General features: G+C 52.0%; 2 protein-coding genes across 5 annotated transcripts in view; one reads left to right on the plus strand and one right to left on the minus strand.

Annotated features, from left to right (window-relative positions):
- CRCP (CGRP receptor component) overlaps positions 1-25,663 on the minus strand; it is an 86,891-nt gene that overhangs the window by 36,456 nt on the left and 24,772 nt on the right. The window contains exon 1 of one of the 3 annotated variants that reach the window (XM_047779943.1): positions 987-1,182. The exons of the other annotated variants lie outside the window; for them this stretch is intronic. Coding sequence (XP_047635899.1) covers positions 987-994 — 8 coding nt within the window. The 5' untranslated portion in view covers positions 995-1,182. Of the gene's footprint in view, positions 1-986; positions 1,183-25,663 lie in introns of those variants that run through there. 3 annotated transcript variants of the gene reach the window in all.
- On the plus strand, positions 15,475-24,856 carry ASL (argininosuccinate lyase). 2 transcript variants are annotated; one of them, XM_047779941.1, is made up of 17 exons: positions 15,475-15,558; positions 15,741-15,795; positions 18,740-18,934; positions 19,268-19,351; positions 19,582-19,638; positions 19,786-19,883; positions 21,029-21,106; positions 21,190-21,267; positions 21,727-21,779; positions 22,096-22,158; positions 22,336-22,450; positions 22,577-22,661; positions 22,772-22,831; positions 23,063-23,146; positions 24,221-24,301; positions 24,462-24,568; positions 24,669-24,856. In XM_047779941.1, the coding sequence occupies exons 2-17, from the start codon at positions 15,784-15,786 to the stop codon at positions 24,811-24,813; spliced, it is 1,395 nt and encodes a 464-aa protein (XP_047635897.1). In that variant the 5' UTR covers positions 15,475-15,558; positions 15,741-15,783; the 3' UTR covers positions 24,814-24,856. The 2 variants fall into 2 exon arrangements, with proteins under 2 accessions (XP_047635897.1, XP_047635896.1); XM_047779940.1 differs by lacking the exon at positions 15,475-15,558 and having other exon boundaries at positions 15,565-15,795.

Here is a 25,663-nt window from a genome sequence, read left to right on the forward strand (position 1 = left end):
ATCTCATGGTTCCTAGTCGGACTCGTTAACGAGCGCCACGACGGGAACTCCAATTGTGTGTGTGTGTGTGTGTGTGTGTTTTTAAGTCTGCAAAACAGTACATATAAACGTGAAACATGAAGTAAAAGAACATAAAAGAAAATGTCAGGATTAAACAATCAGAGTTCCTGTCCTAGCTCAGCTGCAACGAACACGAGAAGTATCCATGAGGATGTGGGTTTGATCCCTGGTCTTGCTCAGTGGGTTAAAGACCCGCACTGCCGTGAGCTGTGACATAGGTCGCACAGGAGGCTCGGAGTCTGGCAGCTGCAGCTCCTCTTCGACCTCTAGCCTGATAACTTCCATAAGCCACACCTGTGACCCTAAAGAGCAAACAAAACATAAACATGTTGCCAAAGAGAACGCAACATAGGTATAAAAATCCACATACAAAGTAGCTGCAAAAACTTCCCTCTGCACGCAGTACAAGGAGCAAACATGGAAAAGCCGATGTGGAGTTACAATTGTTAGAATGGCTTCTACTCCTAGCCCCCCACCCCAACCCCACACGGCTACCTGCTTCTTAACTACTTTGCAGAGCACCTCCACTGCTCCTAAGCAAAACTCTACTCCAGCATTTCCCCACCTCTCCTCCAGGTACTTCCAGGCCGGACCCAGGGTTTTAGTAAGTCCCTGCTCTCATACCGAGCTCCCCACCGCGACCTGGCAACGCTGTTGAGTGGGTGAGGGAGGGAACAGACACCTGGCACCCCTAAAGGCAGCCGGGCCAAGTGGCCCTCGCCCCACGTCCTGAGCACGCGGTGGGAGAGGGGACGAAGGTTCAGAAGGCCGGAGGGAGAGTCCCTTCCTAGCCTCCTGGCCCGCCGCCCTCCCCGCCCGCCCGGACGAGGAGTCGCCCCCGGCCCACATCTCCCGGCTCCCAGGAATTAACCGTCCCCTAGCTCTGAGCGTCGCCCTTGAGCCGACGACGCGCCCCGGCGGCTTACACTTCCATGTCGTCCCCGCCTCGTCGCCTTCGGCCGGACACAGACCCTCACCGGCCATCCGCTGCTCTCGCCGCCCGCGCAAAGCGCCCGGAAACCGGCTCCGCGGACCGCGGTGCACGCCGGGATCGCCGCACTGCACGCCGGGATCCTGGAGGACCCCCGTGGGGCCGGGGGCGTTGCTGGCTCGTCTTGCCGACCTGTCTCTGCGCTCTTGGTCCGACCTCAGGCTGTCAAACGTTTGCAGAAGGACTTAGCTCACGTTTTCGTGGTCTAGGGTATATCCAAGTATTAATTCCAAACATGTAATCGGATTAGTAGGCATTTGCAGCGTTAAAATCCCACCCCTTGGATAGTAGCGATGGCAAGGGGCGAGGTGGCCCTGGGCTGCTGGACATGCTCTCTTTCAGGATCTGGACGCCGAGTAGGTGGTGCTTCTGAAAATTCGGTGGGCTGTGGCTTATGTGCACATTTCTGTATGTGTGTTATAATGGAATAAAACGTTCTAAAAGGTGAAAAAAAATCTCAGACTCCCTTCTCCCTGTTCCCATTCTTTAGCACTATTTGTCAGAAAATTATGAAGAGACTTCTTGACAGTCTCTGATCTGGCCTTTCTAAGAATTTGCCCAAATGGAATCATCAGATGCTTGACGAAAGATCAACGTGTAATGATAATTTTGCTGGGAGATAGCCTACATACCCAACAATGGAAAATTGATAAATCGTGTTTCAGCCATACAGTATACAGTACGATATATGTGGCCCAAGTAATCTTGTAGCATATTTGATATGCTGGGGAAATGCTCAAGACAGATTTTTTTTTTAAGATGGAAAATGATGTGTTGTGACTCTAATAATCTAAAGAAAAATAATGCATAGGGGAAAAAAAGACCTCAGGGTAAGGGTGATAGAGCCACCTAATCTATGAAATTTTGTCTTAAAAAAAAAAAAAAAAGAGTTCCTGTTGTGGCTCAGCAGTTAACAAACCCGACTAGCATCTATGAGGACTCAGGCTCTATCCCTGGCCTCACTCAGTGGGTTAAGGATCCAGTGTTGCCATGACCTGTGGTGTAGGTCACAGACGCGGCTCTGGTGTAGGCAGGATGTTACAGCTCCTGTTCTACCCCCTAGCCTGGGAACCTCAAATGCTGCAGATACAGCCCTAAAAAGACAAAAAGAAAAAAAAAAGTGGAAGGCTTATGTCTATTTTCTTCTGAATTTTTAGTATGTTTGAAATATTTGGAAGGAAATATGCCAAAAATTAAAAATGGCTGGTGTCTTTAGGAGATGAATCAATTGCTAATTTTTCCACTTTTTTATAATTATATCAGTTATCATTTACTAAACACTGTCTCCTTGATAAGCATTTTGTTATTCCCTGATATTAACAGTTAACAATGCAGGCTTTGCAGGCAGCCTCTGATTCTGTTTATCTCCATCAGTTTATTAGGGGTTGTTTGACCTTGGGAGATTACTTAACCTCTCCTAACCTCAATTCACTAATCTATAAATCATAGGTCCGTTAGGTATCTACATAGTAAATGCTCGACAAATATTAGTTACTATGACAGTACAACCATGTTACTCTATGAGGTAGATTCCTTTGTCACTCAAATTTTACTACTGAAGAGACTGAGGCAGGCTTGTTTTTTGAATTGTACACTTTGAATGGTTGAATTGTATGGTATCTGATGATTTAAATATCAATAAAGCTGTTAAAATATTTTTAATGGATATTTGCCTATGGGGATTGCTTTGGAAGAGAAGTGAGGGGAATTTAACATTTAACTTTACACATTCAGAATTTTAATTTTTTTTTCAGTTTATGTGTTATTTTTAAACTATGAAAATATGTTTTTATTTTTATTATTTATTTAATTTTTTTTTGGTCTTTTGTCTTTTTAGGGCCACACTTGCGGCATATGAAGGTTCCCAGGCTAAGGGTCCAATCGGAGCTGTAGCCACCGGCCTACGCCACAGCCACAGCAACACCAGATCCGAGCTGCGTCTGTGGCCTACACCACAGCTCATGGCAACGCCAGATCCTTAACCCACTGAGCAAGGCCAGGGATCAAATCTGCAACTTCATGGTTCCTAGTCGGATTGGTTAACCACTGAGCCATGACAGGAACTCCCAAAAATATTTTTTTAAACAACTAATTTTCATTAAGAATCACAGGAGTTCTTGGAATTTCTGCCATGGCACAGTGGGTTAAGAACCTGACTGCAGCAGCTCAGGTCGCTGCGAAGGTATGGGTTGCATTCCTGGCTGGGGAAGTGGGTTAAAGGATCTGGTGTTGAAATTCCCATTTGTGGCTCAGCAGTAATGAACCCCACTAGTATCCATGAGGGTAGAGGTTCAACCCCTGGCCCTACTTGGTGGGTTAAGGATCCAGTGTTGCTGTGAGCTTCGTTGTAGGTCGAAGACACAGCTCAGATCTCGCGTTGCTGTGGCTGTGGCTATGGCCCGCAGCTGCAGCTCCGATTCAACCCCTAGCTTGGGAACTTCCACATGCCATGGGCTCAGCCAGATAGATAGATAGATAAAACTGAAAAAAAAAAATCAACATGTAAATAAAATGCCAACCCAGACCCAGCTGGCCTGATTCAGGTGGAGGGTCCCCTGGACCTCCCTGGAGCAGGGCAGGGCCCTCAAAGAAGTCCTAAAGATGCCCATTGCATTATTCACTCAGCAAACATGCCTGCTGGCCCGTCTGGTGCTGATGATACAAGTGTGAATAATACACATCTCCCGCCCTGCCTGGTTGACAGCCTAGTTGGGGAACCAGCTCTGGACGTCAATAACTACAACGTGCTGTGCTTGGAAGCTGCAGAGAAGAAGCGTGAATGACTAATGAGGTGGAGAGGCGTCCCAAAGCCAGGGCCTTTTGAGCTGGGTGCAGGGAGGGACGCACACGGCCAAGGCTTCAGGGATGGTCTTCCACAGAAGAGAGGGGGTGCCTCTGAGGGCCCCGTGATAAAATGGCTAAGCTGCACGTTCTCCAAGGGACGCTACCCTGAGAATTTGGGGGCCATATGCTGCCACCCAACCTATCTCATGGAGGCAGCAAAGTAGTCAAGAAAGCTGCCCAGAAGGAGCCTGCACAGTGAAGTGACCCAGGCAACAAAGCAGGGCCAGTCCACAGCCGAAACTCCTGCCTGGCCTGTCCCCACTCAGGGCTACCCTGCAGCGTTCCTAAACTGAAGCTACCTAATGAGTCTCTGTTCTTTGCCACTCAAAACACACACTTCCAGAAAATGGCTTTTTTTCCCTTAACAGCAGGCCTTTTTTAGGCAGAGGTATTAAATATTTACAAAGGGTCAGAGCATCAGCAAAGCCGGTATGTCCTCCAAGTGGAAATGTCCTGTTGAACAGTGAACCTCCTCCTCCTCCCCTCCCCTTCTTTCCCCCCACCCCCAGAGCCCAGAAGGAAATTGGCAGATAGAGCCTTTGAAGGTATAAACAGAGATTCAAATCTTTAGAGTCACCCAGGGAGTTCCCTTGTGGCACAGTGGGCTAAGGATTCAGCATTGTCACTGCAGTGCCTAGGGTCGATGCTGTGGCAAAGGTTCACTCCCTGTCCCCAGAGCTTCCACGTGCCGCAGATGAGGGAGAAAAAAGAAAAGTCACCCAGGAGTTCCCGTCGTGGCTCAGTGGTTAACGAATCCAACTAGGAACCATGAGGTTGTGGGTTCAATCCCTGGCCTTGCTCAGTGGGTTAAGGATCCGGCGATGCCATGAGCTGTGGTGTAGGTCGCAGATACAGCTCGGATCTGGTGTTGCTGTGGCTGTGGTGTAGACCAGCAGCTGCAGCTCCAATTCGACCCTTAGCCTAGGAACCTCCATATGCCGAGGGAGTGGCCCTAGAAAAGGCAAAAAGACAAAACAAAACAAAACCAAAAAATTTAAAAAAAAAGAAAAGAAAAGTCACCCAGGGAAAGAAAGTCTGGTAAGACCTGCTGGGTGCTTACCAGCTGCCAGAGAGTTGATCTAAGCTGTCATGTGTGTAGAGTCATTAAATCCTCAGGAAATCCGCATGGGGATGGGGCCAGGTGCTGCAGTGGCATGCTCACCTTCACTTACCCCAAGGGCTTCTCAGGGCTATGCCAGGGTTCTCAGGCTTCTCAGGCCGACTCCAACCTTACCCCTCTCCCACCTGTTCTGCACTAGACCCTTCCTAGATCCCTTTGATGCACCACGGTGGTAATTTCAGGGGTGAGAGGCCAGACAAGGTTTCCACTCTTCTGAGGCAGATAAATCCTGTCTAGTGCTCCGCCGCAGCTGAAAATGACTCGCATCCATCTGAAGGGTCCTGAACCCCCAGAGGGGCAATGAGAATGGACACAGAAGCTTTGCCTATGTTCAAGGTCCACCAACAAAGTAGAGTGGGGTTGGGGGTCCCTTTTTTCCACCCCAGGGGCAGGATTTGTAGACCCTTGGTGACATCCAATCCTGGGTTGTACTCCTGGGGACACACGGGGATAAGGCAGTCGAATTTGGTGGTTACAGATGTGGGTTCTCAAGCCTGACAGTCTGAGTTAAATCCAGGCTCTATCACTCACTAGCTGTGTGATCTTAGGTAAGTTTTTTAACCTTTCTACAGCTTAGTTTACTCATCTGTAAATAGTAATAGCAGTACTTACTTTACCGGTGCTTAATATAGCACCTGACAAATGGAAAGTGTGGCGGGAAATGTTAACTATTATCGTGCCACACATCCAAAGCAAGAAAATGAGATTTTGAATAAAGCTTCAAGAATACAATGATAGGCATTCCTGCTGTGGCTCAGCAGGAATGAACTCGACCAGTATCCATGAAGATGTGGTTCAATCCCTGGCCTCGCTCAGTGGGTTAAGGATCTGGCAACACCATGAGCTGCGGTGTAGAATAAATAGTTGTCCTCATGAATATTACTACTTCAAACCAGCTTTATCCTGGCCCAGCAGGGCTTCATTTAATAATAATAGCAACTATCACTTAGTATAATCTGACATCATACGTATATGATTTCTCTCCCACTCAATGCTCCATGCATGGGTAAGATTTTCCCTTTTGAGTTAAGGAGTTAATTCATTTACTCCAAGGAGTTAAGTCACTTACTTGAGGCCACACCCAAGGAATGATTGTGGCTCAGATTCAACCCGTGGCTCCTCTGACTCTCAAAGTCTGGATGAAGCACATTCCAGGAGCTTCCTGGTGGCTCAGTGGGTTAAGGATCCAGCATCATCACTACTGAGGCTGAGGTCTCTGTTGTGGTGTGGGTTCAGTCCCTGGCCAGGAAACTTCCACATGCCACAGGAGTGGCCAAAACAAAAACAAAAAACACGAAACATACCTCCAGTATGATAACTGCTGCCTGAGCTCTTCTGAAGTGCTGCCTGGGCTGGGTCGCCCACAACTGTCTCCGTTAAAACTAACAGGACTGGGGAGTTCCCATCTTGGTGCACTGGAAATTAATCTGACTAGGAACTATGAGGTTATGGGTTTGATCCCTGGCCTCGCTCGGTGGGTTAAGGATCCGGCGTTGCCATGAGCAATGGTATAGGTTGGGATCTGGCGTTGCTGTGGCTGTGGTGTAGGCCAACAGCTACAGTTCCGATTGGACCCCTAGCCTGGGAACCTCCATATGCTGTGGGTGTGGCTCTAAAAAGACAAAAAAACAAAACAAACAAAATAAACTAACAGGACTGGGGCTCTTGACCATTCCTGTGGCTGCACACTCAATACCATCTATATGGGGTCAATCTTGTGATTCTATTTTTTTTTTTTTGTCTTTTTCTAGGGCCACACCTGCGGTATACGGAGGTTCCCAAGCCAGGGGTCTAATCAGAGCCACAGCTGCCGGGCCACACCACAGCCAGAGCAACGCCAGATCCAAGCCGCGTCTGGGACCTACACACAGCTCACGGCAACGCCGGATCCTTAACCCACTGAGCAAGGCCAGGGATCAAACCTGCAACCTCATGGTTCCTAGTCAGATTTGTTAACCACTGAGCCATGACGGGAACTCCTATATGGGGTCAATCTTATTTCAACAAATGGAGAGTGTGGTAACCCACAGCCCTCAAGACTCCTAGTCTGACATCAACCTTACAAATGTTTTCTCAGGTCAGTCTCCCAAGGCAACAGAAATAAAAGCAAAAAGAAACCAATGGGACCTAATCCAACTGACAAGCATTTGCACAGCAAAGGAAACCATAAAAAAAAAAACCAAAAAGACAATTTACAAAATAGGAGAAAATAGTTTCAAATGACGCAACTGACAAGGGCTTAATCTCTAAAGCATACAAACGACTTCTACAACTCAACAGCAAAAAAGCCAACAACCCAATGGAAAAAATGGACAAAAGACCTGAATAGACATATTTCTCCAAGGAAGATATACAGATGGCCAATAATCACTGATTGAAAAAATGAAAACATCACTGAAAAAATGCTCAACATCACTGATTATTAGAGAAATGCAAATCAAAACTACCACGAGATACCACCTCACACCAGTCAGAATGGCCATCATTAATAAGTCCACAAATAACAAATGCTAGAGGGGGTGTGGAGAAAAGGGAACCCTCCTGCACTGTTGGTGGGAATGTAAACTGGTACAACCACTATGGAGAACAGTATGGAGGTAACTTAGAAAACTAAATATAGAACTACCATATGACCCAACAATCCCACTCTTGGGCATATATCCAGACAAAACTTTCCTTGAAAAAGACACACGCACCCGTATGTTCATTGCAGCACTATTCGCAATAGCCAAGACATGGAAACAACCTAAATGTCCATCAACAGATGAATGGATTAAGAAGATGTGGTATATATACACAATGGAATACTACTCAGCCATAAAAAAGAACAAAATAATGCCACTCACAGCACCATGGGTGGAAACAGAGACTCTCATACTAAGTGAAATAAGTCAGAAAGAGAAAGACAAATATATGGTATCACATAGCTGGAATCTTTTTTTGTTTTTGTTTTTGTTTTTGTTTTGGTCTTTTTGTATTTTCTAGGGCTGCACCCACAGCATATGGAGGTTCCCAAGCTACGGGTCTAATTGGAGCTGTTGCCGCAGCAACACCAGATCCTTAACCCACTGAGCAAGGCCAGGGATCAAACCTGAAACCTCATGGTTCCTAATGATATTTGTTAACAACTGAGCCACAACGGGAACTCCTGGAATCTAACACATGGCACAAATGAAACTTTCCATAGAAAAGAAACTCTTGGACTTGGAGAAGAGACTTGTGGTTGCCAAGGGGGAGGGTAAGGGAGTGGGATGGACTGGGAGTCTGGGGTTAATAGATGCAAACTATTGCCTTTGGAATGGATAAGCAATGAGGTTCTGCTGTATGGCCCTGGGACCTATATCTAGTCACTTATGATGGACATGCTAATGTGAGAAAAAAATGTGTACATGTACGTTTGACTGGGTCACCTTGCTGTACAGTAGAAAGTTGACAGACACTGTAAACCAACTATAGTGGAAAATATAAAAATCATTTTTAAAAAGACTGTATATAAATGTATAACTGGGTCACCCTGTCGTATAGCAGAAATTCACAGAACATTGTAAATCAACTCTAATGAAAAATTAAAAAAAAAAAGACTCCTAGTCTAACTTTTGTTTTCACCACAAAGACTGGAAAGACAGTTGACGGTCATGTGAGATTTAATAATGATCCTTTAGGCCAGTTGTTTTTAACTCAATCCCTTGGGTCATTAATTTCTGATAAATCAATCTCTTGGCATGCTCGCCAGACGGATGTTATTGCTGCCTGCCCAGAACACAGGCTTTGTGGCCAGACTGCTGGGGTTCATCCTCAGCTCTGCCACTTCCTAGCTGGGTGTTGAGAAGCAAGTCACCTGACCGCTCCCAGACTCAGTATTTTCATCAGCAGAATGGGAGTAATTACAGCATTGACCACAAGAGATGGATGTGAGGATTCAAGTTCTATAATCACTATATAGGAGTTCCCACCGTGGCGCAGCGGAAATAAATCCAACTAGTAACCATGAGGTTGCGGGTTCAATCCCTGGCCTTGCTCAGTGGGTTAAGGATCCAGCATTGCTGTGAGCTGTGGTATAGGTTGCAGATACAGCTCAGATCTCAAGTTGCTGTGGCTGTGGCGTAGGCCGGCGGCTACAGCTCCAATTCAACCCCAAGCCTGGGCGCCTCCATATGCCACAGATGCAGCTTGGATCCCATGTTGCTATGGCTGTGGCGTAGATTGCAGCTACAGCTCCGATTCTCAACTCCTAGCCTGGGAACTTCCACATGTAGGCGCAGCCCTTAAAAAAAAAACAAGAAGAAGCAAACCGGTAGTCAAGGAAAGTCCTCACTTTCTGAGAAGGAGACATGTGAGTAAAGACATGAAGAAGGGGACACATGCGGAGACTGGGGTCAACATTCCAGACACAGGGGACAGCAAGCTACATGGAGACCCCATGGCAAGAACATGCCTGGATGTTCGAAGAACACAGCGAGCCAATGTGGCTGGAGTAGAGAATGACTGGGTGACAGGAGAATCACAGGAGAAGAGGGTAGGGGGGTAAGGAAGAAGGGGGAAGGGGCAGGTCCCTGAGTCCTAGGCCCCTGGGAGGATGTTGGCTTTCACTCTGAATGAAACGGGGAGCCACAGGAGGGTTTTGAGCAGAGAAGTGACATGATCTAACTTAAATTTTTAAAAGATCCTCTGCTCCTGTGTTAGGAAAAGACCTTCCAAGAGCACGGATGGCATCAGAGACACCAGCAGAAAGGCTGTTGTAAGCTAATAGTCAATGCAAAAGATGACGGTGGCTCAGTCCAGGGAGAAGCAATGGACGTGGGAGGAACAGTTCAATCCTGGATATAATTTGAAATAGATCCAGCAGGATTATATGACTGATGAGATTTGGATGTGAGGGGAAAAACAGGAGTCCAAAGGTTTTGGTCTGAACAATTAGCTGCATGGTGTTGCCACTTATTGTCACGGGAAAGACAAAATGACAATCGCTTTTGGAGGTTGGGAGAGCAGGGCTTCGGTTTTGAGCATGTTGACTTTTAGATGTCTTTTATTTATTTATTTATTTATTTGGTCTTTTTGTCTTTTTAGGGCCGGTTTTGAGCATGTTGACTTTTAGATGTCTTTTATTTATTTATTTGGTCTCTGTGAGGATGCAGGTTCAATCCCCAGCCTCATTCAGTGGGTTAAGGATCTGGTATTGCCATGGCTGTGGCATAGGCCATAGCTGCAGCTCCAATTTGACCCCTGGCCTGGAAACTTCCGCATGCTGCAGGTGTGGCTGTAAAAAAAAAAAAAAAAAAAAGAATGCAAAAATAATGTGGCCTTAAAAAGGAAGGAAATCTTGACTCATTATACAATATGAATATACTTTGAGGAGATTATGCCAAGTGAAGTAAGCCAGTCCCGAAGGGAGAACAATGTATGGTTCCATTTAGATGAGATGGCACAAAGTAGTTAAATACATATATACAGAAAGTAGGCTGGGGGCACTGGGTGAAGTGGAATTGTTTAATGGATACAATTTCAGTTCTTCAAGATGACAAAGTTCTGGAGTTATGTTTCACAGCAATGTAAATGTAACGCTACAGAAACGTACTCTTAAAATTAATTAATATGAGGAGTTCCCTGGTAGCACAGCAGGTTACAGATCTGGTATTGTCACTGTAGTGGCTCAGGTCGCTGCTGTGGCCCTGGTGGCTGCTGTGGTGTGGGTTCGATCCCTGGCACAGGAAATTCCACATGCCGAGGGTGCAGCCAAAGGAAAAGGAAGAAGGGACTCTGAAGAGGCATGAGGATCCTTGGAGTATGATGGATATGATCACTGTCTTGAGTACGGCGTGGTTTCATTTGTGAATATGTGTCAAAACATAGCAAATTATACATTTTAAATATGTATATATTATTGTATATCAACTAAATATCAATAAAGCTAATATATACATTATATATTTATACATATACATACACACACATCCATATATATCCAGGTTCATGAGGCTTTTATGTATTTATTTATTTATTTTGTCTTTTTGTCTTTTGTTGTTGTTGTTGTTGTTATTGTTGTTGCTATTTCTTGGGCCGCTCCCACGGCATATGGAGGTTCCCAGGCTAGGGGTTGAATCGGAGCTGTAGCCACCGGCCTACGCCAGAGCCACAGCAACTCGGGATCCGAGCCGCGTCTGCAACCTACACCACAGCTCACGGCAACGCCGGATTGTTAACCCACTGAGCAAGGGCAGGGACCGAACCCGCAACCTCATGGTTCCTAGTCGGATTCGTTAACCACTGCGCCACGACGGGAACTCCTCATGAGGCTTTTAACAGTGAGTCCATGAGCATTTTTTTTACCGCTTTCTCAACACCCTTTTTAGCCTCCATTCATTTGCCAAAGGGTTTGCCCCCTGCGTGCTGTTGGATATTCAGGAAAGGGACCTCATGTTTGCAGAGCACCACTGACTTTTGCAGGAAGGGATGTCAGGCACTAGCAGGCAGATCCCAGGGATTTGCCACAACATTCAGTTGTCAGGACCAATGGCTGGTCTCAAGGGCTTCCCTGCCCACCTTGTGGCCTCCTGCAGCCCAGTTCTAGGGCTTCTGTGGGAGAAGAAGGAGAGGGCTGGGGGTCAGGATTAAGAGGCCGAGCCTTGCTTCCAAGGAGCTCACAGTAGGGTAGGGGAGAAAGCCCAGAAGCCACATGCTACTAGTTCGGGGAAAGACTGTTGGATGCTCCTCCAAGACCCCACAAGAGCCTGCAGCTGGACACCTGGTTCAGCAAGAGTCTTCCCAACACTGAAGATGCTTGGCTAGAATACTGACGGATGAAGGGGAGTAGCAAAACAGACAGTGAGCAGGGCATTCCAGGCAGAGGGAAGAGCATTTAGGAAAGTTTGCAATCGCCAGATGCATTCTAGCAACTCCAAGTAACTCCACCCTTGAGTGAAGGCTAAAAACCAGTAACCCACGAGGTAACCCAGCTATTGATCTCTTCTCCCCTCCATTCCTCCCTCAATACTGTTGAGATTTATTTTTCTAAAAAAGTTTTGGATCCCCGATTTTTTTTTTTTTTGCTTTTTTTTTTCAGGGCCACACCCGCAGCATATGAAAGTTCACAGGCTAGGCCTACACCACAGCCACAGCAATGTGGGATCCGAGCCGAGTCTGTGACCTACACCGCAGCTCACAGCGATAGCAACACTAAGATCCTTAACTCACTGAGTGAGGCCAGGGATCGAACTCATATCCTCATAAATCCTAGTCAGGTTCCTTAACCACTGAGCCATGAAGGGAACTCCCTCCGCTGACTTTTAAAATCTGTTTGCCCAACATCCATTCATGATCAAGACCCTCGCCAAAGTGGGTATAGAGGGAACATTCCTGAACATAATCAAAGCCATTTATGATAAACCCACAGCAAATATAATACTCAATGGGGAAAAACTGAAAGTCTTCTCACTCAAATCTGGAACAAGACAGGGATGCCCACTCTCACCACTGCTCTTCAACATAGTTTTGGAAGTCCTAGCCACAGCAATTAGGCAAACAAAAGAAATAAAAGGCATCCATATAGGAAGAGAAGAGATAAAACTGTCACTGTATGCAGACGACATGATACTATACATAGAAAACCCTAAGGACTCAACACAAAAACTACTCGAACTGATTAATAAATTCAGTAAAGTAGCAGGATATAAGATTAACATTCAGAAGTCAGTCGCATTTCTGTATACCAGCAATGAAATATTAGAAAAGGAATACAAAAATACAATACCTTTTAAAATTGCACCTCACAAAATCAAATACCTCGGAATACACCTGACCAAGGAGGTAAAGGACTTATATGCTGAGAACTATAAAACTTTAATCAAAGAAATCAAAGAAGATATAAAGAAATGGAAAGATATTCCATGTTCCTGGATTGGGAAAATCAATATTGTAAAAATGGCCATACTACCCAAAGCAATCTACAGAGTCAATGCAATCCCTATCAGATTACCCATGATATTTTTCACAGAACTAGAACAAACAATCCAAACATTTATATGGAACAGCAAAAGACCCAGAATCGCCAAAGCAATCCTGAGAAACAAAAACCAAGCAGGAGGCATAACTCTCCCAGACTTCAAGAAATACTACAAAGCCACAGTCATCAAAACAGTGTGGTACTGGGATCAAAACAGACAGACAGACCAATGGAACAGAATAGAGAACCAAGAAATAAACCCTGACACCTATGGTCAATTAATCTTTGACAAGGGAAGCAAGAACATAAAATGGGAAAAAGAAAGTCTATTCAGCAAGCATTGCTAGGAAACCTGGACAGCTGCATGCAAAGCAATGAAACTAGAACACACCCTCACACCATGCACCAAAATAAACTCAAAATGGCTGAAAGACTTAAATATAAGACAGGACACCATCAAACCCCTAGAAGAGAACATAGGCAGAACACTCTGACATCAACATCATGAATATTTTCTCAGGTCAGTCTCCCAAAGCAATAGAAATAAGAGCAAAAATAAACCCATGGGACCTAATCAAACTGACAAGCTTTTGCACAGCAAAGGAAACCCAAAAGAAAACAAAAAGACAACTTACAGAATGGGAGAAAACAGTTTCAAATGATGCAACTGACAAGGGCTTAATCTCTAGAATACATAAGCAACTTATACAACCCAACAGCAAAAAAGTCAATCAATCAATGGAAAAATGGACAAAAGACCTGAATAGACTGTTCTCCAAGGAAAATATACAGATGGCCAGCAAACACATGAAAAAATGCTCAATATCGCTGATTATAAGAGAACTGCAAATCAATACTACCATGAGATACCACCTCACACCAGTCAGAATGGCCATCATTAATAAATCCACAAATAACAAGTGCTGGAGGGGCTGTGGAGAAAAGGGAACCCTCCTGCACTGCTGGTGGGAATGTAAACTGGTACAGCCACCATGGAGAACAGTTTGGAGATACCTTAGAAATCTATCCATAGAACTTCCATATGACCCCCGCAATCCCACTCTTGGGCATATATCCGGACAAAACTCTACTTAAAAGAGACACATGCACCCGCATGTTCATTGCAGCACTATTCACAATAGCCAGGACATGGAAACAACCCAAATGTCCATCGACAGATGATTGGATTCGGAAGGTGTGGTATATATACACAATGGAATACTACTCAGAAATAAAAAAGAATGACATAATGCCATTTGCAGCAACATGGATGGAACGAGAGAATCTCATACTGAGTGAAATGAGCCAGAAAGACAAAGACAAACACCATATGATATCACTTATAACTGGAATCTAATATCCAGCACAAATGAACATCTCCACAGAAAAGAAAATCATGGACTTGGAGAAGAGACTTGTGGCTGCCTGATGGGAGGGGGAGGGAGTGGGAGGGATCGGGAGCTTGGGCTTATCAGACACAATTTAGAATAGATTTACAAGGAGATCCTGCTGAGTAGCAAGCATTGAGAACTATGTCTAGATACTCATGTTGCAACAGAACAAAGGGTGGGGAAAAAAATGTCTACATGTAAGGATAACTTGATCCCCTTGCTGTACAGTGGGAAAATAAAAGGGAAAAAAAAGTTAACTATTAAAAACAAAAACAAAAACAAAAAAACTCTTTTCTCCCTATGACCTATGGAACCAAGACCAAACCTTCTCCTTTGACATTCAAGACCCTGACCTGCCCCAACCTGCTTCCCACCTCTCCTCCCCACCCCTGTCCTCAAGCCCCTGACCCTGTGTGACAGGCTCTCTGAAGGTTTCCTGTTCTCCAAGCAAGCCATTCACCTTTTGGTCTCTGGCCTCGAGGACTTTGCCCAGGCTGCTCCCCCTGCAGGGAATGTTCTAATCCTCTTTTTCGCTGAGCTAAAAGCAAAATGACCCATCTTCTATGACCCAGCTCAGGGGACATCTCCCCCAGAATGTGGCACTTCCAGGGCAGAAGTTCGAGCCTGTACTCCTGGCGCCTAGAACCCAGGCTTTCATTTGTGCTGAAGTCGTGTCAAGGACCCCTGAGAACCCCAAGATAAACGCCCCGCCCTGCGCTGCCCTCTGTGCTCCCTGCACACCTTGTCCACGCTTTGTTAGAGCTTCTTGATGCAGGTATCATTTCTTCAGCGTCTAACTCTGTATCTAGTGCAGAGGAGGTGCCGGGAACGTGCTTGTTGAATGAATGAAAGATTGGGCATGCCATTTCACCTTATACCTCTAGTGAGCCCGCCAACCCGGCCCAGTGTCTTTGCCTCTATCCCTAGCCTAGGTCTCCCTCCTGTGCCCGCGGCAGTCTGCAGTCTTGAGCACTGTCGCTCAGGCACCACCCTCACGGTTCCCTACCTGTGGGGGATCAGCCCGGAGCAGCTCGGAGGCGGCTCCGCCCACAGCCCGGGTTGGAGGGAAGAGGCAACGCCCACCAGGCCGGGCCGCCAGGATTGGTGCGGCCGCTGCCAGGAGGAGGGGGCAGAGCCAGGCAGCTGCTGACGCTCCCGGCCAGAAAAGCCCAGCCGGGTGGCTCCGAGAGACGCACGGCGCAGCCTGGCGGTGGTGAGTGTGCGGCTGGACAGGCGGGGCGGGCGGGAGTGGAGGACGCAGAGGACCCGGACGAGCGCCCTAGGGCTGCCCACGTCCGCCTACACCAAGCGCCGTGCCCCAACCTGGAGCCGCCTCGCCCCAGGGACCCCCGGCCAGGGGGCCGAGGAGGTCCTCAGTCCTGTCCTGTCTTCCAGACCCGGAGGACTGAGGCTCCCGGACGACGAGGAACCGCCCAACATGGCATCAGAGGTTAGTGGGACCTCGGGGACGCCTGTCTGCCGATCCTCCAAAGGAAGGGGTGGGGCGCCCTGGGGGCCGGTCGGGGCGTGACCTGCGCCCGCGATCTTCCCGCCGCCCTCCTGGTAATTGTCTTCGCTGGCTCCAGGCGGTGGGTATCCCATGGCGCACCTGCCAGAGCCCCAGGGAAGAACTTTGTCCCGACTTCCCGGTGTCCCCACCACCGTCTGCTCTCCCTCCTCCCCTGGCTAACGTACCAACCCACACGGCTGAGGAGGGTGCCCCTGACCTGACTCGATAGTGGTCTAAGCCAGGAGGAAAAAGGTGCTGCCCACTCGTTCAGCCCCCTTACCTCCTCATTCCTCCCCACCCCACCCCGTCAATCCCCATCGTGTTCCCCTCTCCTGGTAGCAACTGGTGCCTGTGTAGCAGAGTCCACGTGACTCTTGCCTGTGTTAAGAGCCCGGAGGTAGGGGACTGTGCCTTGTGGCCCCAGTACCTGGTGGCTTCCGGTCTCACTGGCCTCTCCCCCTCAGAGCCAGAGGACTCCTGGGTCCTGACAGTGGCAGGAGGCCAAGACACAGGTTCCCTTCCTTGGGCCTCAGTTGATGTATCTGGCAGATGGGAATAATAACAGCTGTCTGTCTGCCTCTGTGAGGTACTGGATCATGAAGTCATTGCTTTGAACCCGTCAGGTAAAAGGGGCTGTTTGCTCGATCCCAGTGAAGGGAACCCTGGACCTGGGGAGCAGGAGGTCTGGGTTTCAGTCCCTTTCTGGCCCTCCGGAGCTGGCAAGTCACTTCCTCTCTGGGCCTTAGTTTGTTCTTCTGAGTAAAGTGGCTAAGACCACCGGCCCTGCTGGCTTCTGGGTCATGGTGGAGGGTCTATGGCAGGGCCTGGACTTTGGATTCAAAGAGACTTGGTTTTTGAAGTAGTTACTCAACCTCCCTGAACCTCTTTCCTCATTTGTAAAATAGGGGTAACAGTGCCCACCTCCTGGGAGGGTGTAATAGCGTCTGGAGAGTGCCTAGCACAGGGCCCCACAATAGTAGGTGCTCAATAAACGGTGTTAATGACACAAAGAGTGACAACACTGCTATTCCCCACGGGTGTTCAAAATTGGCTGTTGCTCACTCATCCCAGCCCAACCTGGTGTCCCTGTGCCCTTGCCCCAAAGGGACCCTTCTGGCCCAGATGTGCTCTGGCTTACAAAGCCCTCTCCCACCACCCGGCTCCTCACTCAGTGCCCAGGAGGTGGCACCTCACTCTGACATCCTCCTGGGGTCCTTTTAGGCCTGCCAGTGGCATAGAAGCTCGGTCCGATGTGGAGTAGGCCTCCTTCAGGAGACTCTGCTTGCCCCAGGCTGTCCTGTGGGTTGGCACTAATTGGTTTGGCTGCAGCCCCACTTGTTAAGTAGTTGTTATTACGAACAACCCATGAAGGGAGTCCAGGGACCTGCTGGGGAGGTGCTGCCCAGCCACTGGCTGAAAGGCTGACTCCCTATCCTGACTGGCTGGCCCTGGCCCTCTGACCCCCGTGCTAAGGACCAGGGAGGGCCTCACGTGGTGCTTTGCTGGAGGTCTAGGGTTGGCTGGGCAGCAGAGGGCTGAGCGGCGGGTCCAGCCTCTGAGGGGCACAGAAGCTGCATCTGCAGGGCAGAGTCCTCTGGCAGCCAAGGCTGCTGCACACTGAGGGTCAGCTCAGAGCCTGGGTCCAGAGCACGGTGGAGGTCTCGATGGTGCCAGGAGTGGAGTTAAGGCACACCCAGACCCTGGCAGCCCCCGGCCAAGAATTTACCCAGAATTTACTGTGCTCTGTATGCCATTAGCTTAATCTAATTGAACGCTCGCAACTCCATCAAAAAGGTGTTATTGTTATTCCTAGTTCATAGAGAGGCAACCCCGAGGGTTAGAGAGATTACGCAACATACGTATGGTCAAGAGGCTAACACAGGTTTGGGACACTGCCGGGGGACAGAGGAGAACATATGTCCCCGGAGGCCACTGTAAACCACCCCTCCACAGAAAAGATGTCAGTGAAGTAACATGTCCACCTCCGCCCAGCACCCCCTCCTCCCCTCCTTGACACATGTCCTTGGCATACCTCCCTTGGCATGCTGGGCGTTCCACTGCCCCTCAGGGGTTCTGCGCCCCTCCCCCATCTGTCCCATGCCCTGACCTATGCCCTCTTTCAAAACAGAGGTATCTCTGTCCCATCCCTCTGCCCTTGGCTCCAGGGGGGCAGAGGGTCAGCCAGTGACCTCCCAGAAGGCAATAACAAAGGGTGCCTCAGGGGGCTCTCCAGAGGGGGAGGGGGAGGCTGGGAACCTAGCCCCACCCCCAGCTGGGGGAGGGAGACCCAGGCAGCGTGAGACTGAGGGGCCCCTCAGGTGCCTCCTCGCTGTCCCTGCAGCAAAAATTCAGAGCAGCAGAGCGAGCAGAGGCCCTGATGGAGTGTGGGGTTAGCGCCTCGGGCTGCCCCTCTCTGTGGCGCAGTAGCACTGGTACCTCCTTCAGAGGGTGGCCGATGGTGCCTGGCACACAATGAGAAGGGGACGTATGTTAGTATTATTGTCATTGCCCCTCGAATAGCAGAGCTGGATTCCAACTCTGGATTCCAGAGTGATTTCTCACCTTGATCAGTGGCAGGAAAGGTCCCGGAAGTTCTCTGTGGCCTCAGAGGTGCCTGTCACCATCTCCCTAGAGCAGCACCGCCTGGTGGGAAAGATGCCCCCTAACTTCAGCGTCCAGCCAGGTTCCCGCATTCACTCCCTGAGTGACTCTGGGCATGTGCCTGATGCTCTCTGAGCCTCAGCTCCCTCATCTGTCCAGTGAGAGGCTCCCTGCCCGCCGGCTGCCACTGCCATCAGACTCTGATATCTGTCCCAAGGGCCCTTTGTGAGAGGCACTGTTCTCAAGGGGGGAGGAGATTCATAGCGTCTGCTCTCCTGGCTAGAGCGGGAAGCTGTGGGGTGGCCGCTTTGTGGGTGCAGTGGACCCCATCATGGAGAAGTTCAACGCGTCCATCGCCTATGACCGGCACCTGTGGGAGGTGGACGTGCAGGGCAGCAAGGCCTACAGCCGGGGCCTGGAGAAGGCGGGGCTCCTCACCAAGGCTGAGATGGACCAGATACTCCACGGCCTGGACAAGGTACCCTCCATGCCCTGACCTCCCCCCTCCCCACCCGCCCCCGGGGTCCCAGGCTTCCATCAAATCCCCGCGCGCCCCTTGCAGTGTCATCCCAAGCATCTCCCGTCCCCTCGTGGTGATTATAAGCCCAGAGAGATGCCCTTTAACCTTGTGCTGTGCTGTCTCTCTTTATTTTTCAATGCCCCCTGTGGTCCGTGGCTCCTGAGCAAAAGTGCACCAGGCCAGAGATGCTCCTGGGGTGGGTGGTGACACAGCCCCTCCTGTGAAGTGCTGCCAGGACTCAGCTGCCCGTGCCTGCCCTCTTGACCTCTGTGTTGCTGCCACCTGCTGCAGGTAGCTGAGGAGTGGGCCCAGGGCACCTTCAAACTCAACCCCAATGATGAAGACATCCATACAGCCAATGAGCGGCGTCTGAAGGTGCGACACCAGCCCCGCCCTCCACCCTGCTTGCCCTGCGTCCCTTTGAGCATAAGCACCAGCATTCTCTTCCCTTCATCATATGACCTCAGAACAGGAGGTCTCGGCGGGGATGGCAGGGACGTAGGCAGCACCAGGGGACCCTGAGGCAGGGAGGGAGGGCCACAGGCTGGGGAGGGGTGCGCCCCACCTGGGCTGACCCCGACCGCCCGCTTCCGTGCACCCCCCAGGAGCTCATCGGTGAAACGGCAGGGAAGCTGCACACAGGACGAAGTCGGAACGACCAGGTGCTGCAGCCCCCTGCCCTTGTCCCCACCCTGCGCCTTCCCAGCCCTGGGGAGCACAGGCAACAGACTTAGGGCTCAGCCTCGATCCTGGCTCCCCAGGGAAGCAGCACATCTGTGTCCCTGAGGGCCACCTCCTTCTCCCCACAGGTGGTCACTGACCTCAGGCTGTGGATGCGGCAGAACTGCTCCACCCTCTCGGCCCTCCTCCGGGAGCTCATCAGAACCATGGTGGATCGGGCAGAGGCGTGAGTCCCCGGGACACCGGGTGGCAGAGACGGGATGAAGGCAGCTGAGGACTCTGCTCCGCTGAGACAGGCAGCCACAGACCTAGGTGGCAGGGGTGTTGAGGGTTGGGGAGCCAGGCTTTGGGGCACAGGGGTTCCCAGAGCTCCTGGACCGAGAGAGGCGGGGCAGGAGCAGCCAGGCGTGGGGCACTTGCTGCAGCATCCCTCCCTGAGGCAGCCCCGCTCAGCAGCAGGGCAAGCTCACCCTTGCAGATCCACAGGCAGGAGGCTAAGGCGCTGGGCGGATGATGCCCTGAAGCCTGAGGAAAGGGGCTGGCTGGCCTGGGGCAGCCAGAGAGTCACCCCTCAGCCTGCCCGTGCCCCATGTCCCCATACCCACCCAGCATGGCGGGCAAAGGACCGAGCCGAGGGCCGCCTCCCGCTGGCCTCATCCCAAGCTCTGGTTCTGGGACATCACGGCTGAGAAGGCTCTGTTTGGTGTCAGAGACAGGGTGGACCCCTCCTCTTTCCCAGCTCCCTGTGACCCCTGTTTCACTGCCTTCACCGCTGGGGGAAAACAAGGGCCCAAGAACTGTCATCCTGGGGGCAGGTATTGGGAGGAATAGGGAGTGACTGCAGAGGAGCCGAGGGTTTCTTTCTTGGGGCGATGAAACTGTATGCGGATGGCTGTACATGAACCGTATACTTAAATTGGGTGGTTTATATGTGAATTATATCTCAATAAAGCTGTTTATTTTTTAAAAGCAGAACTGTCACCCACAGCACCTCTGCCTCTGCCCTCCCTACTTTAAAGGGTCCCCAGCTATTCTGGGCGCCTCTGGAGCAACTCTCACACTCACAAACTCACTGCCAGGTGGTATCTGTGTGTGTCTTCTCCCCTGCCTGGCCCCTGCCCAGATCTGCTGCCAAGGTGCAGGGCCCGAGCTGAAGGCATCACCTATGCTTGGTCCCACGCTCACCCCCTGGAGGCCCCACTTCCGGACTCTTCCCTGACACCATGTTTGTCCCCAGGAGATCACTTGGTCCCTTATGCAGATTCTTGGTGGGCCCGCCCTGGAGGCCTGCAGGGTCCTAAGTGTCACAGGCAGCCTCGCCTGAACCTCCAGAGCCCCTCAGGCTCCCCGCCTTTGCTCTTCCCCCACCAGGGAACGTGACATCCTCTTCCCGGGATACACACACCTGCAGAGGGCTCAGCCCATCCGCTGGAGCCACTGGATCCTGAGGTGAGCGGGGCGGTGCCAGGGGGGCCATGCCTGAGGGGAGGGGCGCAGGCTGCCCTGACCCTCCTGCTCCCGGCTCCCCACAGCCATGCTGTGGCACTGACCAGAGACTTCGAGAGGCTGCTGGAGGTGCAGAAGCGGATCAATGTCCTGCCCCTGGGGAGGTGAGCAAGGCCCCAGGACCCTGAGGGTGGAGGGGGTGGGCATGCCTGGCCACCTGGCATCTCTCGCCCCCTCATCCCTGCCCCCGGAGAAGCTCCAGGTGGGCCGTATGGGGGTCCAACAGAAGAGGAGGAGGCAGGGAGGACAGAGGGGGACAGAAAGCCAGGCAATCAGCCTACTGTCCGAGGTGGGAGGGGACAGGGGACGACCACACATGGCCCCTCGGCTCTGAGAGGATGACGGGTGTGTCAGCAAGGCCAGAGCTCTCTAAAGAAGCTCCAGAGAGCCAGCCAGCAGCTCACAGTGTGTCATGTCCCCTGCGTGGGGACAGGTATCGGCACCCAAGCTGACCGGCAGTGGTCCTGGCAGCTAGAGCCCGGCACGGGTGTGCACGTGTGTACGTGCCCGGCCTGCCTGCCAGGACACCCACCCCGTTCACTCGGAACCCCCTGTCTCGGCAGCGGGGCCATTGCAGGCAACCCTCTGGGTGTGGACCGGGAGCTGCTGCGAGCAGGTGAGGCACGCTGCCCCTCCTCCTGGGAGAGCGGGAGCACCACAGACACCCCGGGCCGGGGTCTGCGAGAAACCGGCCCGTGATCTGTGGACATGAGGCTGGAAAAGCAAGGGAGGCCCGGGGTCGGGGTGCCTGGGGCGGGGGAGACTCAGGGCTCCCACCTCCCTCCCGGGACGTATACGAGAGACCCCCCCCCCACCCGCCGACCTCCTGCCCCTCCAGCTCCCCCTCCCTGAGTGGGCGCTGGTTCAGGGGAGAGAAGGCCCCTCCTTCCTCCGGCCCAGCCCCGTTGCCTTCCCCCTCCCGCCTGGTCCAGAGCTGAACTTTGGTGCCGTCACTCTAAACAGCATGGATGCCACCAGCGAGCGAGACTTTGTGGGTGAGTCCTGGCAGCCAGCCCACTGCAGCAGGGTGTGCCTTTAGTCCCCCAGCCCTGGTGCCTCTCCAGCTTCCTGCTACCCCTGTACGGCCCACCTGGAGCTTCTCCGGGGGCAGGGATGAGGGGGTGAGAGGTGCCAGGTGACCAGGCAGCCGGCTCTCCCTTTCCTCCCCCAAGCCGAGTTCCTGTTCTGGGCTTCGCTGTGCATGACCCACCTCAGCAGGATGGCCGAGGACCTCATCCTCTATGGCACCAAGGAATTCAACTTTGTGCAGCTCTCAGACGCCTACAGGTAAGACATCTGCACCCAGGACCTGCCTTCCTTCCTCCCCTCACTCCCCAGTCCCTGGGCTGACCTGCCTAGCAGACCAGCCAAGGGGCAGGGGAGCCCCTTCAGCCCCCAGCTCTTTGTCTCCAGCACTGGAAGCAGCCTGATGCCCCAGAAGAAAAACCCAGACAGCCTGGAGCTGATCCGGAGCAAGGCGGGGCGAGTGTTTGGGCGGGTGAGCAGGGCAGGGAGTGGGGGCAGGCCTCCACGCTGATCCGGAGGGGCCCAAGGGACCTTCCGGGACAGCTCCGAGGTGCGGCCTCCTCATCCTCGCCCTCCCCTCAGTGCGCTGGACTCCTGATGACACTCAAGGGACTTCCAAGCACCTACAACAAGGACTTGCAGGTATGAGTGCATGAGGGATCTGCCTGCATACACATCACATAGCAGTTCTCGGGGTCCTGGCACGCCCAGGCAGGGGCCCCACGGAACTGTGCAGCCAGCCCTTGACCCCCCCCTCCCCCCGAGAGCTCTCACCCTCCCTGGGTGCAAGGTGTACGGGGTGCTGAGTGTTCCCAGGGGAAGGCAGTGGGGACCTGGCTGCTGGGCCCTTATCTCATGCCTCGTGCCTCCTAGGAGGACAAGGAAGCCGTGTTTGAAGTGTCTGACACCATGAGCGCCGTCCTCCAGGTGGCCACTGGGGTCATCTCTACGCTGCAGGCAAGACACGCCTCTTCACCACTAGGTCCCGAAACGCAGGGGTGGGATGCCGGGAGGGTGATCTTGAGAGGAGGCAAGGGTGGGTGGGTGGGACTGGAAGCCCTGGGGCAGGGGGAAGGGTACCTGCTTGTTCCTGCCCTGGGAACAGTGAAGAGACAAACTGAAGCTGCTGCAGTCGAATGGAAGTGGGTTGGGCTTCAGGGGCCCCATCAACTGCCCGGCCACATGTCTTCTTTTTTTTTTTTCCCCTTTTTACAACCGCACCCACGGTGTATGGAATGGGCTAGGGGTGAAAGGGAGCTGTAGCTGCCAGCCTACGCCACAGCCACAGCAACACTGGATCCGAGCTGCATCTGCGACCTACAGTGCCGTTTGCGGGAACACCGGATCCTTCACCCACTCAGTGAGGCCAGGGATTGACCCTGCATCCTCAGAGAGACAGTGTCAGATTTTCAACCCATTGAGCCACAGCGGGAACTCCCAGATGTCTTTTTTAACCACTTACTATGGGAAACTGCAGTACACAACAGTTGAGAGGATGTATGATGAGCCCCTACGCACCAACACTCTGCTTCAACAACAATCAACGCTTGTTTCGCTGTCTTGATCCACTCTACTCCCCACCATTGTTTTTAAGCAAATCCCCTCATCCTGTCATTTCATTCCTAAACGGTTCAGGGTGCGTCTCCGAAGCAGTGGTTCTCAGAGTGTGGCCCCAGGATCAGCAGCATCAGCGTCACCTGAGAACTTGACAGAACAGCAATCCTGGGCCCCACTCCGGGTCTACTGAATCAGAGATTCTGGGTTAGGCCACAGTGATCCCTCTGCGTATTAAATCCTCCAGGTGATTCTGATGCTCAAGAGCCTTTGACAATGTCAAGGCAATCCCTGGACACAGCTAATAATTACCAGTAATTATGAAAAGATGGTGCAAGCAGAGAGCACAGACCAGGGTGGAAGAGGGGATCCGCCCAAGGCAGGGGACGTCTTGGCTGAGGTGGCTGGGCCGGGGGCTGGCAGCTCCAGGACCCAGGGTCCCCAGGAGTCACCACTCGCCTGGCCTGCTGTCCCCAGGTTCACCGCGAGAACATGGCACAGGCTCTTAGTCCCGACATGCTGGCCACTGACCTCGCCTACTACCTAGTCCGCAAAGGGGTGAGTGTGGGGCAGCCAGGGTGGAGGGGCCGGGGGACAGGGCTGTTCTCCAGGCGGGGGGTGGGGGGTGGGGGTGCTCAGGGAGGGCACAGGCACCCCCAGCAGTACTGAGAGCGGAGGAAGCCTGTATCAGCACGCCCTCCGCCCTGGCGCCCCCCAGATGCCATTCCGCCAGGCCCATGAGGCCTCCGGGAAAGCCGTGTTCATGGCCGAGACCAAGGGGGTGGCCCTCAACCAGCTGTCCCTGCAGGAGCTACAGAACATCAGGTACGTCCCCTTCCTCCCACCTTTCCTCCCTCTGCCGCCCTCCAGGAAGCAAGGCTGGGGTGGCCGGGCCGCCCTGGTCCATCTCCTCCTTCCCCCCCAGCCCCCTGTTCTCGGGCGACGTGAGCCAGGTGTGGGACTACAGCCACAGCGTGGAGCAGTACACAGCCCTGGGTGGCACCGCGCGCTCCAGTGTCGACTGGCAGATCGCCCAGGTGCGAGCACTCCTGCGGGCACAGCAGGCCTAGAGCCCTCCTCTCCCCGCTCCCAAATAAAACAGACCCAAGCGGAGGCTGTGTGTGGTTCCTGCCCAGCCTGTCTCCCTCCGAGGGGAGCTCTCGGGGGTCTTGAACTGGCAGTAAGAGTCCTCAAGGAAGTGGAAAAACGGGGCAAGCCTGGCTAGAGTCACAGCTGGGGAGGGAGGAGGGGCTCTCATCAGAGTTTCTGCCCTGCGCACCCCCCACACTTCGCTGCCGGGCATCACGGAGCCTTGGGTGTCTTGGTGGACCCGATGGGCTTGATTAACCCGGTCAACCCCCGTCTATCGCCCTTCCTCCCGGTGTCCTTCCTGCTCACACACTCCCCTTGCGTAAGCCCGTCGGGTACCACTACAGGGTACCCCTGAGAGGGATGGTGTGGTTGGTGATAAAGTCAGTTATCCGGCTAGCCTGTGACGCCAGGCACCAGGTGGGCTTCCTGCATCCCCGAGAGTGATGTGCAAGCAAATTCCCAGCCACCAGCCTGAGGGAGGACCACAGCCAGGGGGTGCCAGAGGGGCCTGCCCGTGTCGCGGTTAAGGGAGGGACGGTCACCAGAGGCCAGGCCTGGCCCACGGTAAGTATTCAGTAACAGGGAACCTGCAGAGATGCAGAGACCTCTTCTACACAAATCTCATCACAATCCTGATGATAAAATATACGTCAGACATTTCTTAACAACAAAGACGAATAAGTTCAACCCAAAGAGGAAAGAATAACTCCCCCTCGCCCAAGTGATTCTGGGAACAATGAAAAGACTCCCAGTGAAACAACCAACACTCCAGCAGTGGGGACACGACACACACCACTTTTCCCAAAAGGCTCAAAGCCGTGGATCATA

The sequence above is a fragment of the Phacochoerus africanus genome, chromosome 5, assembly GCF_016906955.1.
Source record: "Phacochoerus africanus isolate WHEZ1 chromosome 5, ROS_Pafr_v1, whole genome shotgun sequence".
In the NCBI taxonomy this organism is placed as follows: domain Eukaryota; kingdom Metazoa; phylum Chordata; class Mammalia; order Artiodactyla; family Suidae; genus Phacochoerus; species Phacochoerus africanus.

Bases quoted from the DNA above. Each gene is read 5' to 3' on its own strand.
- ASL (XM_047779941.1), top strand. The intron at 22,159-22,335 runs GTGAGTCCTGGC...TCCTCCCCCAAG, and splicing joins CAGCGAGCGAGACTTTGTGG to CCGAGTTCCTGTTCTGGGCT. The intron at 22,662-22,771 runs GTGAGCAGGGCA...CCCTCCCCTCAG, and splicing joins CGGGGCGAGTGTTTGGGCGG to TGCGCTGGACTCCTGATGAC.